At 36.8% G+C, this 16,634-nt stretch overlaps 1 protein-coding gene across 1 annotated transcript in view; it reads left to right on the forward strand.

Moving 5' to 3' along the window:
• The window catches only part of LOC126183371 (liprin-alpha-1), a 1,187,054-nt gene that overhangs the window by 1,078,198 nt on the left and 92,222 nt on the right, over positions 1-16,634 (forward strand). Inside the window, exon 18 of the mRNA XM_049925301.1 lies at positions 6,806-6,895. Within this exon, the coding sequence (XP_049781258.1) occupies positions 6,806-6,895 (90 nt within the window). The remainder of the gene's footprint in view (positions 1-6,805; positions 6,896-16,634) is intronic.

Genomic DNA, 16,634 nt, shown 5'->3' on the forward strand with positions numbered 1-16,634 from the left:
GTTCCATTTAAAAAATTGTATCTATTTGCTGTAAATCTTTGGATAATAACATAATAAACTATGTTAATAGCTCCGCAGACAGTGTACTGTTTCTTATTGTGACCTACCATAGTAAGTATTTCCGTCACCTATTACTTCGTAACTTACAGAGGCAAACACATTTAGTGAAACACCCTCTGTGTTTATGATGTGCACATTAATTTTGCAGAATTAAATTTCCTTTGAATACCCATACCTCCCTAATGAAGCATTTGCAGATCTGTGTTCATATAACATTTTTTGTTCAGAATTACTTATACTATCACTGTTCAAAATATTGACCTTTCCTCCACAGACACCCTGTATACTCTGTCTTTTATTATCACTTGCTCTCACCTGCTTATTACTTTTCCGTCTTCTTGCCACTGCCATTATCTTCTCTCTCAGCATAAAAAAGTGTGAATATGTTTTCATGCCAAAATTTTTGGAAAGATTTTGAAGGTGCTGAGAAAAGTAGAATTAGACAGATGGTAAATCACTTTTCATTCAGTGTTTTATGTAAACAGGAATGTGTTCACATTTTTTGTCCTCCACTAGGAGCATTTTTCCAGTGGTCCTCTTCTTTTCCCTGTTGCAGCAGGGCATGGAACGCGTATGAAAAGAAATGTATTGGTCAGTAAAATTTATATAGTTTACTTATGTGAAATTGAAATAATGCAACACTAATTTTACACCCTGGACCAGATTTTATGTGTACAGAAGTTTTGCATGTGCTTTAGTGCTACAACGTGGGGTTCCCAGGTGATAACAAAGATACTTTACACAATATTTCTCCATGCTATGTCACTTTGTAAACTATGTTTTTGCTTCAGGCCAGATTTTATGTGCTTATTTTATGTGTAAAAGTAGGATAACTATTAGCCTCTGGATCTTGGAAACAGATAAAGACATGAAGAAAATTTTCAAGGTGTTAGAGCTTAGGATCTTAGGAATACTACATAAAAATTACAGCCATTTGCTGTGCATAGCTGTCTGATCCACAGCTGGGTTTTAGTACCCAAAAAAACAAGCTTTTGGGGTGTTTCTTGATAATGAATAAAGATTTTTGAAAACAGGGAGATGACATTTGTAGATGAAAGTCCAGAGAATTTACTGTTAAAATTCGAGCAATTTACTTCTGTTATATATTATTTATATTTTATGTCATAAAAAATTTTAGGTGTAGAAGTAGGGTAGCTTTGAACATCCATAACTTGAAAACCAATGAAGATATCAAGAAAATTTTCAAGGTTCTTCAATATCAGGATCTTCAGAATGTATTGTGAAAATTTCAGCCATTTGCTGTGCATATCCGTCTTGGAATCCTTGGCTGGGTATTGGTCCACTGGTGATGGCAAAAATGTAGTAAGGACATCCTTTCCATGGCATTTCCCGAGGAACCGCAAATGAACTAATGGTGCCTCCATAAGTCCCATCAGGCCCACCATAGACCACATCAAACGCAAAAAGAACCAACCAATTTGCCTAAGCGGGAGTAAGTGTGTAATATTCATACATTGACCCTGTATTGTAGGGTAGTGACACTAAGATGATCCTTCTGATGGATATACAAATGGTCCCTAGCCCAGGGGTTATGCAAAACACTTGACTCTACATTTTTATCACCTGTAGAACCTGAAGTATGAACACTGAAAAATTCCGTTTTTATGTGCGGCGTTTTATAACATACTAGATACGCGTGCTGTAGCATGTGACCCAATTTCCTGTTCTGTAAATGTATTGGAAACTTGCTGAATGCATATAATGTTTGTATTTCGTGGTTTTGGCCTTACAGTTATAAATTTGTAAGGCTATGAGAGTGCCTATATACAATTTTGATTTGTACTTGAATGTGTTTCTTCAGATGAAAATCAATTAGTCTGGGCTTTTAAGTGATAATGTATTATCATTACTTGAATGATCGAAGGAAAGAATTAGCATTATTAGCTTTCTAATTCCTTTTACAATACTTTAAGTTGAATGCTTTTTCAACTATGGCAGGAGAACCTCATTTACAGTTAATTAGAATTGCTGTCCTGGTGTAAATTAGATCCAAAACCTCATCTGAATTGGGTGTATTCAAAAATTAATACAGAAGTTTGAAGTACTGGGTGTGAAACAAATAATTTAAAAATTAGAGAGAGAGAGAGAGAGAGAGAGAGAGAGAGAGAGAGAGAGAGAGAGAGAATGGGAGTTAACTTCAAATTACAAACCTAATTTATGTATGCTGAGTGCCTCAGCTATATGGTAAGGGTCTGCCTTTACTCCTTTCAATGTTTGTGCTAAAAAAATTATAGGTTTGTGGCTGACATGTACTGTGGCCCACTTTGTTTTTGCCACATTTCAACTTTACATGGTTGATATTCACTCTCTCAACATGAGTTATGCACTCTCCTTCACAGAAAAACTCAATACGATAATGATCAATGAATGGGTACATTACGTACCTGTAAACATAGTACCACAGGTTGCTTATTGTCTATACACTGAGGACATTTGTAACATCACTACTGTTGCTTCAATGCTACCTTTTACTGCCTGTCCAAAGCTTTTGCATTCCACTTTTGTTGGTATTCGTTGCCTTCTGATTTATTTATTGCTGCAGTGGGCTTGTATCAGTGAGATGTACCAGCCAACACAAATGCCACATAACTGCCTAAATTACTCACAATATCCAAACAACTCTTTTTCTTTATTATTTGTGCTTAGCCTTGCATTTAAATTTATCTTCCAATTCTTTGTAACAATGGTATGGTAGGAATGATGTTGACTCTCAAGGTCTCTGAATGAATTCAGATCGCATCATAAGATATTGTGTACCTATTGTCATTTTTCTTAAAAACGTGGTATATTTTTTGTTTCTGAAAGAGTATAAGTGTTCCCTATTACAGTTCACTTGTGTGTAATTTGATGGGCAGCACGATTTTAAAACTGAAGAAGCAGGAGATACTATATGTCTACTTTCCTCCTGGCAGATTATATTCATGTATCACTCAAATGCATACATATTGTGTGTGCATGTGTACTTAGTTATATGCTACAAGAAATTGAGGTTTCAAGCATGATATCAAATTTCATTTTTTGTTGTTGTTTAATTTGCTGTGAGTATCATCTTTCAGATGCCAGTAAAAAGATATTACTTTCACCCCCCCCCCCCCCCCCCCTGCCAAAGAGAATCCATTGTATCTGCCTGAGTCTCCACTAGAGTGAGGTAATGTTTTTAGGATCTAGATTTACTTAAATTTTGAAAGATTAAAACTTTCGCATGCTTATGACCTGCAATTTTAATAGCCTATATTCTTTTACTGAGGCAGTGGGTTTTGTCATAAATTGTTACAAATATTTCAGAGTATTTTAAACTTCAGGGAAAATCTTAATTTAGTGGTGGTGGTGGTGGTGGTGGTGGTAATGGATGAAACATGATCTATAGAAAGTTGACTTGCTCTATGTTTCTCTCTATTATTTTTGGTGCTTAACAAACTAAACGTGTATATCATGGTGAACTGCATATTTTAGTGCTACAGAATACATTAATACCTAGCATAAAAATAGTGGCCTAACTTGTGGAGCAGTATTTTAGGTCAAATTTTTAGAAAACTGTGAAATGGCATTTCTCACGCAGTTATTTATAAAGGACATAACTGACCATTCAGATAACTTTTGTCTGCTATTTTTAGCAGACAAACTCTCTTTTTTTATTGTGGTATGTTGGCTGTAGGCTTCCTTCTTTAATTAAGACATTGTCAAAAAACTTTTTACATCAGTAGAAAGTATTTAAACAATTCAAAATTTTGGAAATACATTAATACCTAGAAAACTGTGAAATAGCATTTCTCACGCAGTTATTTATAAAGGACATAACTGACCATTCAGATAACTTTTGTCTGCCATTTTTAGCAGACAAACTCTCTTTTTTTATTGTGGTATGTTGGCTGTAGGCTTCCTTCTTTAATTAAGACATTGTCAGGCTGCACAATGACACAGAATGTTAATTTTTCCAGAATGAGAGTTATTTGTGTAGACAGTAGGGCACAAACAGTGCAAGGTGTGAAGCAGCCCTTACATCCTCAGTATTATTGGCACAATAATGATGTGTCAGTATATTGCCCCAAAGAGGGAGACCACGTATAGCACAATATCATCATTTAATATTTATGTGTGTGGTATGTCGGCTAGAAATCTGCCTTCATACCAAACTAGTCAGTGCTCAATGATGTGGTTGTATATTGCTAGTAAGTTGCTTGCCTTGCAAAACACAGGAGTGCTAATTGTGCAAGTTTTGAAGGAGAGCTTCTGTGAAGTTTGGAAGGTAGGAGAGAAGGTACTGGCAGAAGTGAAGCTGTGAGGATGGGTCGAGAGTTGTGCTGGGGTAGCTCAGATGGTAGCAGAACTGCGAAATGATTTCAAAAAGTTTTCTGTGAACATTTCAGTGGACCAGGGACTCTTCCATGACAGTATATATTTGTAAACCACAGTGGCAATTCACTACAGATTAAATAAATGAACTGTGTGCATGTACTGTTTCCTGTGTATTTCTTTATTGTAACAATTGTTGCAAATGAAATAAAACAGTTATGCTGATAGAAAGCTTACATGATTGTAGATTTGTGATGTGACAACTGTTGAAAGAAAAAATGATATGTATGTTCATAAGACAGCTGACTTAATCCTATTTGCCAATTCTGAGAGCTGCTACAAGGAAAGTAAACATTTCTTCTTAATATTATGACTGAAGATTAGATGGGTAGATCACTTAACTAATGAGGAGGTGTTGAATACGATTGGGGAGAAGAGAAGTTTGTGGCACAACTTGACTAAGAAGAAGGGATCGGTTGGTAGGACATGTTCTGAGGCATCAAGGGATCGCCAATTTAGTACTGGAGGGCAGCGTGGAGGGTAAAAATCGTAGAGGGAGACCAAGAGATGAATACACCAAGCAGATTCAGAAGGATGTAGGTTGCAGTAGGTACTGGGAAATGAAGAAGCTTGCACAGGATAGAGTAGCATGGAGAGCTGCATCAAACCAGTCTCAGGACTGAAGACCACAAAAACAACAACAACAACAACAACAACAACATTATGACTCCATGATCATTGGTTTCCTCCACTATTGTGGACAAAGTGGGTGATATTTCTTGATCAATCAGGAACTTTATTTCTTCAAAGTACATATGGTGCTTTCATGTATATCTTCCAGCCCACTTCTGATTTTTTGTAATTTACATTTGTGATTTCACAGTTGAAATTATTTCTGAGGGAACTGGATTTCTCTCTGTGTCAGTAGGAACTGACATGCATGGTACAATGCTACCCTTAAAGGGCACAATATATTGAGCAAGTGCCAATACATTTAAAGCTCAGCAGTCTTGTCCAATATATTCCACAAATCATCAGTGTCAATCTCAAATGGTCAGTATTATTGCTAAATATTAGATATTTTGCCAAATGCAGTCTTGTTCATGTGGCTGCCTACACTAAAAGATCTATAGACTGTGGAGAAGTTATACACAATAAATATTTGACAGTGACTGCATGTCGTATAAAAATATGAGGGTAGGAGGAAGGGGAGGTAGAGAGAGAGAGAGAGAGAGAGAGAGAGAGAGAGAGAGAGAGAGACAGGAGTCCAGAATGAAATTTTCACTCTACAGTGGAGTGTACACTGATATGAAACTTCCTGGCAGATTAAGACTGTCTGCCAGATTGAGTCACAAACTCTGGACCTTTGCCTTTCATGGGCAAGTGCTCTACCATCTGAGCTACCCAAGCACGACTCATGACCCATCCTCATAGCTTCATGTCCACCAGTACCTTGTCTCCTACCTTACAAATTTCCTTCCTTCCAGGAGTGCTAGTTCTGCAAGTTTCACAGGAGAGCTTCTGTGAAGTTTGGAAGGTAGGAGAGGAGGTAATGGCAGAAGTGAAGCTGTGAGGACAGGTCGTGAGTTGGGCTTTGGTAGCTTAGATGGTAGAGCACCTGCCTGCGAAAGGCAAAGGTCCTGAGTTCGAGTCTCGGTCCTACACATAGTTTTAATCTGCCAGGAAATTTCAAGCAGACAGGGCTGGTGGAGTATTGTTCTTAATACTTGAAATTTTAGATGACAACACACACCATATCTTGAGGATTTACATGTGCAAACCTTTTGTTACCAGGAATGTCATGTTTGCCTATTCTGTTTGTGAACATGCCAGAATATAAATATCCTAAGAGATACTGAAGTTTTTGAGGATTTGTTTGATTATATCCACTAGTTTTTACATGCAGATAGGTTTGTTACGATGATGATATAAGCAACTGCTTGTAAAGAACATAAGAGGTAATTTAAAAGCTATCATATTTAAAATTTATGGAAACTGTGTTCATTTAATAGTTGTATTTTGTGTATATGGTTCAGTTTTGTGTGCTCCTATTTTCAAATGGCTGTGGTATTCCTGCTGTACTACTGTAATTGTAAGATAACTGCCTTTGCATGTTGTGTAAAATAAATCTTTGGTCTCTCAAAACCTATTGACTATTTTTATTATCTGTGTAACACTTCTTTCTTTTTCAATGCTGTGTATTTATAGTAGATCTGAACTGTTTGGCAAATCTATTTCTCAATGCACGAGAGAAGCACTGCTAACCCACTTTTGAATCCTAACTGAAAATTATAGCTTATACTGTAGCTTGTCAATCTTGTATGTTGTTTCACTTACTGTGTTTTCTGGATTCACTCTACTGTTATTACCACAGTTACTGCGTACGAGTGTGGCACCTGGTGTTGCGGTGACTTGGTGTGTGTTTTTCTAGGCCCCTGCCTCTATGTCTCCGGCCCACCTGCATCAGTATGCCTCCACCCTCAGCCCGGGCCAACTTTCTGAGTCACTGCCTGCTAGTCAGGTTCGTAAGGGCACATCCTGTTGCATGAGACCTCTTGCACTGTCTCTTTCTGTTAAATTTAAGTTAGGGAAGTGGTGCATGTAATAGCTGCTGTTCTCTGTGGTTCAGTTAATGTGGCTGCAACTTGAAATCAGGTGAGATGTTATTTTGGTGGGTTTTTATTCAATAATCTTTAAGAAAAATACACTCTTGCTTATAATTGATCACACTGGTAGCACTGGTCAAAATACCTCATAACCTTATAAATTTAATTACATTCACTATAGTTTACTGATGAATGTGTAAAGTTGTAAATATAGGCTTCAAAACAAAATTCTGTGTTAGATCAGTATTTAAAATACTTTTTCCTGGTTGTGATACAGAATGTCAATTTGGATCAAAGACAGGGAAGGAAATTAAGCACTTATCCTAAAGGATGAAGAAAGGAGTAAAAAAGTTAATGTAGACATTGAATTGTTGACCAGCTGTGTGGAGAGTGAAGTAAACTATGCTCCTTACTATAGTAACAGTATATTTTGTGTTTGTAAACTGTATTGTAATTACCAGTAAATAAGTAGGTGGCTATTCACATTCCTCACACACACACACACAAAAAAAAAAAAAAAAAAAAATTGAAAGGTACATCATACTTGCCATCGACAGAACTATTTATTATATTATTTAATTGTAATAAATAGCACAGTCCATAGCAAATATGTTGTGAGTTAAACAATTCTATGAGACTTTCATCCTACAACAAATATTTGTGATTACTTACCATATTTTAAACTGAATGCCAGTTGTGCGAGAACCTGTGCAGCTTTTCAATGAGTTGCTGGCCATTTTCCATGCATTTAACGTTTTAGACATCTTGAGTCCACACATTTCCTCACGTGGGTGACGGGCAAGCATCTGTAATAAGAGATTACTGTTCTCCAATGGCCACACACAGGTGTACATGGACAAACATTTATGTATGCATTGAACGGATAATGGGAATAGAAACGTGTGTCCAGAAATATATATTTCTCTCTTGAAATACTTTTTTGTGGAGAACCATAGTAGACATGCGTTTCTCAATAAAATTAGACAGAGTGTGTCACTAAAGGTTGTTATCCTGTTCTGTATGCCAAGAATTATTGTGAAAATATGTCTTCTTATCAATAGTTTAGGTAAGAAAAGATAGATTGCTACTTACCGTAAAGATGACATGTTAAGTTGTAAACAGGCACACTTAAAAGACACTTACACATAAGCTTTCAGCCACAGCCTTCATCAGAAAAAGAGAACACACACCATTCATTCACACAAGCAAGCACACCTCATACACACATGACCACCAACTCTGGCAGCTCAGGCCAGAATGTCTCTCATGATACTTGACAGGAAATGGGAAGTGTTGTGTCCATCAACATAGAGGAGATTAGGAAGAAACAATAAAAATAAGCATGAGGAAAGAATAATTTCCATTTATAGCTGTTGTATAGACTTTCACCAAGAGTGGGTCATCTAAAAGACAAACAGTTACACAGTAGAGCTGTCTCAGTTGTGGTTGAGTTGAGTACCTTGAGCTGTGATTCATTTATTTGCTTTATTATGAGATCTGCTGGTTCCAGTGGCATTAGCGTTGCTAGGATAAGGATATAAGCTGGTGTTTTTACAAAATATACGATTATGAGTTATTTTATTAAATTTACAACTGTGGGCAGATTCATGATAGTACTCACATCAAAAAAGAGGGCCGAAATGCAAAGAGACATAAGAATTAATATTTACACACACACACACTGATGTACCTTAATACATGAAAATGTATGTGATATCTTTTACAACAAAAAATTATTTATATTTATTCTTGCTCTAATGAGACATCATGAGTTACAGATAAAACTACACACATGCCCACACATTTATGCTACAAAACTTAATTAATTTATTTGTATTATTTAATTTGCAATGGGTATTCTTTCATCTTGCTCTCAAATTTTGGTTTTTCAAGAGCAAGACGTTTAACGTCTGTAGGCAGAACATTGAAAATTTTCATGTCTGGACGATTTACTTCTTTCTGCATAGCGGTGAAATTCGTTGGTTGCTATGTAAGTCCTATTGTGACATCATATTGTGGTCATGGTATGTACTATTTGCTTTGAAGAGGGAGCAGTTTTCATTGCTGAAATATTCAATGAGATGTCATTGTAAGAACAGATTCCTACCAGTGTCTCATAGATAAACACCTCTCATAATGTGTATAACTCTCTTTTGAGCAATTATTTTTGACAGGTACTCATTACACCAAAAGGTGATGCTGCAAGACAACAATGCATGGAAATTGGAAATATCTGAAGTGAAATCTCTGACATCATCCTTCTGTGTGGATGATGCAGTTTCCAACAAAACAAAAGTTGCAGAATGAAATCTTTTAGCAGATCTAGGATATGACAGGACCAATTCCATTTGCTGCTAATGTACACACGAAAGAATTTAGTAGAGATCTGTTGCTGTGTGTGTTTTCCAGTATATTTTCTGTTTATGTCCTCTTGTTCTTTCTGTATGACACGAAATTCTACATAATGAGGTTCTTATTTTACATCCAGAGAGTGAGTCAGTTACAGTTAAATCAGTTGAGGAGGAAATGTGTGCTCCTAGTTAGGGTATAAAGTAACATAGTATGAAATGCATTGTACTCAACAATGTGAAATTAGGTGTACAGGCACCTGCCTGTTTGTTGGTTGGTTGATGGATGTGGGTTAGGGGACCAAACAGCGAGGACATAAGTCCCATCAGATTAGGGAAGGATGGGGAGGGAAGTCAGCTATGCCCTTTCAGAGGAATCATCCCAGCATTTGCCAGAAGCAGTTTAGGGAAATCACAGAAAACCCAAATCAGGATGGCCAGACACGGGTTTGAACCGCCATCCTCCCAGATGCAAGTGCAATGTACCACCTTACTCAGTAGTTATTGCCTGTCTGAATGCTATTTGAGGCATACTGATCCTCAGTAGAAGACTATATGGCACACCTAATAAGATACAGTGTTTTCATATACTATTTTAATGGGCCAATGTAGCACAAATTAGGTACTGCAATCGGTTAGGTGCAGTGACACTATATCACTAAACTCGCACAAAATTTACGAATGCAGTAGTGTATAAAACAGGACATTTTGTACTTAATTTGGTACATAACATTCCACTGGAGGTCTAATAATTGTAATTTATTAATGCATAATCTATTAGTTATGACTTCCTCTGAATAAAATGTGTAGTAGTACACTTTACAATGGTTTAGTAACAGTGTAACATTTTCCCTTCTTTAGTGCTCTATGGTTAACAACTACTTTTAACATATTTTGGACACTAGTGATTCCTGATTACAGAAAATAAAATTTCTTGTATCACACTTAGTGCAACTAGCTGATAAATGTAATGTTTCATGGGGAATGACAGTAATCATCTCAAAAGTACCGTTGTTTCATAATCATTAAAGTACATTTGGAAGCCCAGCTTCATTGTTGGGGTGATGTTGCTCATGAGTGAACAACATTGGAATGTGTGCTAGTACTGTGAATGTCAAATACTTGAGAAAACTATATTCCAATATACACAAAAAATTGTCACACTATTCACTTTCATCTAATTCTGTCACACTGTTGGAGCAGTGAAATTCTCTCAGTAGTGTGCTGAAGCTTGAACACTGAAACTGTGCTTCAAAACTTGTGTTGGCAATTATTAAACATGTTATTTTAAGACAGTTCACATAACTGGTCTCCTAGAATTACACGTGTGTCTCATTGTCCCCAAGCAAAGACACTTTACTGACCTCTAAATTAGTGAGTCATAGGAACATTGAAATTATCAAATTTACTACAACATTCCTGAAAAAAAAACAAGTTGTTTTGTGCTTATTTGAGTTATGTGACTGTTGAAGGCTTTATCATCACAATTCAGTAGAATTCATTGTTTAGACTGTCATGATCAGTGATTAACATTAGAATTGGAATGTTGTTAACAGCAGCATACAGGGGAAAAAACAGCATTCACATGACTCAAAAGTGAAGAAATGCAGTATTAATTTTTGTTAAAACATTCTTACAAGACCTTATATAACAGAGTGAGTGACAAGGAAATTATTTGTACAACGAAAACATGTTGTACTGTCTAGAGTGTCCTCTTTCGTACTACAGAGTTATTCAATCATGAATGAGTGGATTAATCAACTAGTGAAAAAAGAAAAATAAGTACCCTGAAACAAGCACTCCACTTAAATAAAGTTTTATTCTTGGATTGTACAGGTCGTACAGTCTGTATGATTATAACTGCAGGATTGTCCCCCCATGGACAATTTGTCTTGCATATCAGTATCACGTATGTAACATTCTGTAGCTAAAATTTAGCTCTGCAATTGGCATAAACTGATCATAAAGGTATTAGATGCCATCTTAGAAGATAGTGTTTCACACTATTCTTACCTGTTGTTGCAAAGTCTCATTCATCACCAGATCTATCTCATATTCAGGAGTTAGTTACCAAAAATAGTGGAAAGCATGTTTGACAGTGAAGAAGTATACCCAGGAACAAATTTTGTGCAGGAAGAGGTCATAATTTGTATCTTTTAGTAATGCCAACAAATGAGCTGGATGATAATCTGGATGTACACTGCACTCTTAGGTACCTCTTCAACATACATAAGTAGTGATTGGCCAATGTGGACTACCCAAGCCACACGATTCCCAGACTTGTGGTTGTCCTATTGATTGATACTATACTTATAAACTACCATCACTGATGCAGATACGTTGACTACTGTCATAACTTAAGTCAGCTTTGTGCCATTCATCTCTCCAGTTGCATCTTTAGTAACACTGCCTGAGGTGTACTATGTGACAATGAGTTGAGAGATGGAACTGGGCAGACCCTCTGGATGCAACATTTGTCTTGATTTGTGCTTAATGTCATAATATAATCTGCAGCGACTGCTCATCTCACCTGATGGTCTATGCATGAACGTGTATGTAACTGCCATCATGAACTGGAAAAACAAATATTTGCACCTTTGTTAGCTCACTAGCACCCAGATTCATGCACAGCTGACACCTCATATTATTGTGCTGAACAATTATTCAATAGTTTTCATGCAGGATATATATATATTTTTTGTTATACCAGTTCAGTATTCAAAACAAAAAACTATCTTTCCAGTTTATAAATAACAGTAGCAAAATGATAGAGTGTTACTCACCATAAAGATGACTTCTTGAGTTGTAGACAGGCACAATGAAAAGACTGTTACACATTCAGCTTTTGGCAAAAGTCTTCTGCAGAAAAGAACATATACACATCCACAAAAGCAAGCACATCTCTTGTGCACATAACTGCTGTCTCCAGCAGCTCAGACCGGGATGTGAATATGTCTGTCTGTGTGTATGTGTTTTCTTAAGCTAAATGTGTGACACTCTTTTTTTCATTGTGCCTGTCTGCCACTCAGCTTGTTATCCTTATGATGAGTAGCAATCTGTCATTTCCCTAATATTGCTGATATTCCAACCTGGACCTTCCAATATATCATATACAGTAGTTATTGGCCTCCGTATTTTCGTGCTCAGTAAATGGTTCCTACTCCATACACAGGATGACAATACACTTTCACTTGCTATATTACTGCTTTATATCACCTTCCCATGAAAGTATGATGTCTCTAAAACAATTTTTTTTCAATTTCTCACTAGTTTATGGTAAAGAATTCACTTGGTGCTTACTGTAAATGCAGCACTCTTACAGCAAGCCAAAGTGAGTTTGGTTTAGTCTGTCCAAAGATCAGTGTTCTGATATGAGAATAAATTGGCTGCTGAATTTTATAGTGAAGATTTAGCAGTTTTATTTGGTATAGTTTTAATATCTTGGGCATGTTCATTAAAAGCAACAGAAATTTAACAGAGAGTCAGTACCTTTTACATTAACTGTCACCAATAGAGGTGGTGCATTGGGCAAGACATTGGATTGACAACATTTTGGAGAATGATCCTATTATGCAGATTAAAGAGAAATTAATATGGTGGCTGATGACAGGTAATATTTTGTATTAAGCACAATCAGTTATCTTAGTGGAGGCTTTCTTAAAAAATTTGTGTAAGGAAATCATTTCCTGTTCTATTGTATTGTACATGAATATAAAATCTAGAAATTATATTCTATCTGTTTACATTCTGTTTTTTGTACATTTTGTAGAAAGTGGAGGAGTTCAGATTGTTGGCAGTAATAAAGGTTGCAGCCTGAAATTGATAGTGTGTTATGATCTGAACTGCAGCTACAAAAAAATGGAAATTAATTTCCACACATGAGCAAAACTACAATTTTGTTCTGACTCAGAAATTGCAGTGATAATGTTACTGGGCTGACTATTTGTATGGTGATATTATTATAACTGATCAAATGGATGTAAGATAATATGAACTTTATACTCTGCAAAATATATGAATTTCATAATGCAAATAATGAACACAGTCAAATTACATATGACAACTGGGCTAACAATACCAGTAACAAATGGCAGAGTTCAGTGAATTTCAGAACAATCATATGGTTTCACCACAATGTAGCTGATACAGTGAAGAAGGGAAAAAAGGATTTATGTTAATTTTTAAACTGTTGCTGCAATTTGAGTGAAGAGAGGAAATACTATTTAGCATTTGTACAGGACTTATGAAATGGTAATTCTGTTAGATTAATAACTAAAGTGGTTTAATTATATCCAGATATTGATTTAAGATGTCTTTAATCACTTACTAAATTAACTGAAATACTTTGATGAAAATGGAATATATTATATCATGAAGCACTGGTTCTGATACTAACCTGACTTTGTGGAGATGTTCATCACATAATGGGTAATAAGTTATTAAACTTAAATCCCATTTGGAACCAATGTCTGTCATCATTATCATCATCATCATCATCATCATCATCATCATCATCAACAACAACAACAACAACGATAATATCAGTGTGACAACAATGGAATGAGTCCACATTCTTATTTGGTGTGACATGGAAGGAAACAGCCTCCAAATGTCATCTCAATGATGATCTTGCCATACTTGAAGCACATGCTGTGTTAGTTCATGAAGACTACTGGCCAGAGGCTAATGTGAAAGTATACATCTTCTCATTACATTCAGGCATGCACTGTTGGTGACCTATTAGGGGACCTGGCAGGCTGGTCATGGATCTGTACATTCTTCATGGTGTTTATGATGTGAACTGCAGCCTTACATTATTTTGCTGGACTATACTATATGGTACACTGGTCATGAAGGCTATGACAGCAGGGTTTACTGTTCTTGCACAGACTAGTAAGTATTCGTGCTCCCTTCAACAGTAACCAAATCAGTCCTCTTATTATATCAAATAGCTCCCCACACCATGATTCCAAGATCTGGAGAGGTACAGGTAACAAGATTTGTTGCATCCTGTGACTTTTCATCAGATTATCTACAGACGTGTCAGTGTCAGCCTGACCACCACAAACAGAAGTGAAATTTGTCGCTTAAAACTGCAGAATTCCATTCAGTGTCCAAGGTGACTCTGGCTTTACACTATGCAAGTTTCTGTTGCCTGTGGTACAGAGTCAGCAGTAAATGGCACATGGCAGCTTGAGATTACAACCCAGCTTCCAATAAGCTGTTCCCTATATTTTGTGGTGGTGCTCTGCATGTAACCTCTACTGAGAATTCAGCCGTCATCATCTCCCTACTAATCAGAGTCAAATGACCCTGTGGTGTTCTTGTGGTGTAGTCCTGCTGGAAGGACCTGTATGAACTCTTGTTGCCATGCTATTGTCCTGAGTATCTTGTCAATACTCATTCTGCTGCATTGCACTATAGCTGACTGTCTGTGTGACCTGTTGATAAGCTTCTCCATGTCCCCAGTGTCAATGACTCAACCTTCCTCAAAGCTGAAAAGATGAGTATAAGCTGCTTATGCACATTATCTGGGCATGCACCACCTGAAAAGGTTCAGTATTGTTATAGACACTCCCAGTAGCCATCATGCGCTCACACTATTCTTCATCTGTGTGAATAGCTTTATTTCTTTACTGAAAATAAGATCAGATAAGGATTAAATTTTAATCAGCATATCCCACAGACATGGAAATACTGGAGCAAGAGTGTGGTAGTCTTCAGTCAAGGTGTATATGATGTAACACTTTCCATTTTCGTCAGTGTACCTCGAAGGTAAATGTTTGTGTTCAGAGGTGGCTATGTAAATTTTCTAAGTAGTTAGACTTTATGACCTGCAAGTTACTCACTATTATTGTTGTTCATTTCATTTTTATTAGTACACAACCTCCAATTTTACAGCATGTGGCATTAACAGAAATAGAAAGTTGTGAAGTTCTGAAATGAAATATTAAGGAATCGAATTTAATTTGAACTGAAGGTTCAAGAATTCTATGCATTTTAAGAGGCGCCTCTCTACGCAACGGAATAAGTTTTTTTTTAAATAATTTAATGATGCTTTTGGAGAGTGTTGGCTCCCAGTAACTGCCAGAAAAGTGAATTTTGAGAAATGTTCATTGAAATGTTGGCACACAGTAAATTTTTGATGAAAAATTGCTGATGACCGATGCAACTTTTGTGGGACATACGAAGAACTACGCTGTCTAATTCTTAACGGGATATGCTAGCAAACAGCAGAAACAGTAACAACAACAGCAACAGTAACAACAGCAGCAACAGTAACATGAGCAACAACAAAAACAACTGAGAGGGAACTAGAGAATATGAAAAATTAGATAGTTGTGCTTTGATTAATTAAATCTGGGTGGAATCAACCCTACGGTTGGTTTGCAGCAGACTGCCATTCATCTCTTCTGTCTGCCTTCCTCTTCATTTCCACATATATTTTTCATCCAACATCATTCATAATCTCTTGTATGTATGATATCATTCTTGCCCCTGCCAGTTCCTTCCCTCAATAGCTCCTTCTGCTATTGTTCCAGTGATGATGTATCTTAGGATGTGCCCTACAGGTTTGTCTCTTCTTGTTTGGATGTACCTCCACAGAGATCTGGTTTCCTGTACTCTTCTAAGCACCTCTTCATTTGTTACTTTGTCTCTCCAGCTGATCTTCATCATCCTTCAATAGCACCACATCTCCAGGGCCTTTAGCCATCTTCTCCCTTCTCTTCCCATTGTCCAAGTTTCACATCCGTATAGGGCAACATTCCAAACAAAAGCTTTCTTGATACGTTTCCTTATTTTCAGACTGATGTGCTTGCTGGTGAGTAAGTTCCTCCTCCGATTAACTGCATTTTTGGCCTGTTGTATTCTGCTCACAACTTCTTTCTGGCTTTTACCATCCATTGTGATTTTGCTTCCCAGGTAGGTAAATTCCTCTATCACTTCAATCTCCTCTCTTCCAATTCTCATTCTCAGAGGTTCATATTCTGCTTCTGTACGGCATACCATCACTTTAGTTTTTTCTTATTTATTCTCATTCCACACTGATTGTAGAAAATCCTTTCCATTGTTCTGACGACTTCCTCTAGATCTTTTATCTCCGTGACTAATAGCAGTATCATATGCATAATGTAGCATGTCTATCTTCCCCACCTCTGTAGTTTCTCACACTTGGTCTATAGCTCCCTGGATGTTAGCATTGAATATAAGAGGAGAGAGAGCACACCCTTGTCTTACCCCTTTTCTAGTATTTGATTCTTGTTCCTGGTGACATTTCCTAATCACTGCCACCTCATTCTTATAG

This window comes from Schistocerca cancellata, chromosome 4 (genome assembly GCF_023864275.1).
Source record: "Schistocerca cancellata isolate TAMUIC-IGC-003103 chromosome 4, iqSchCanc2.1, whole genome shotgun sequence".
Lineage (NCBI taxonomy): Eukaryota > Metazoa > Arthropoda > Insecta > Orthoptera > Acrididae > Schistocerca > Schistocerca cancellata.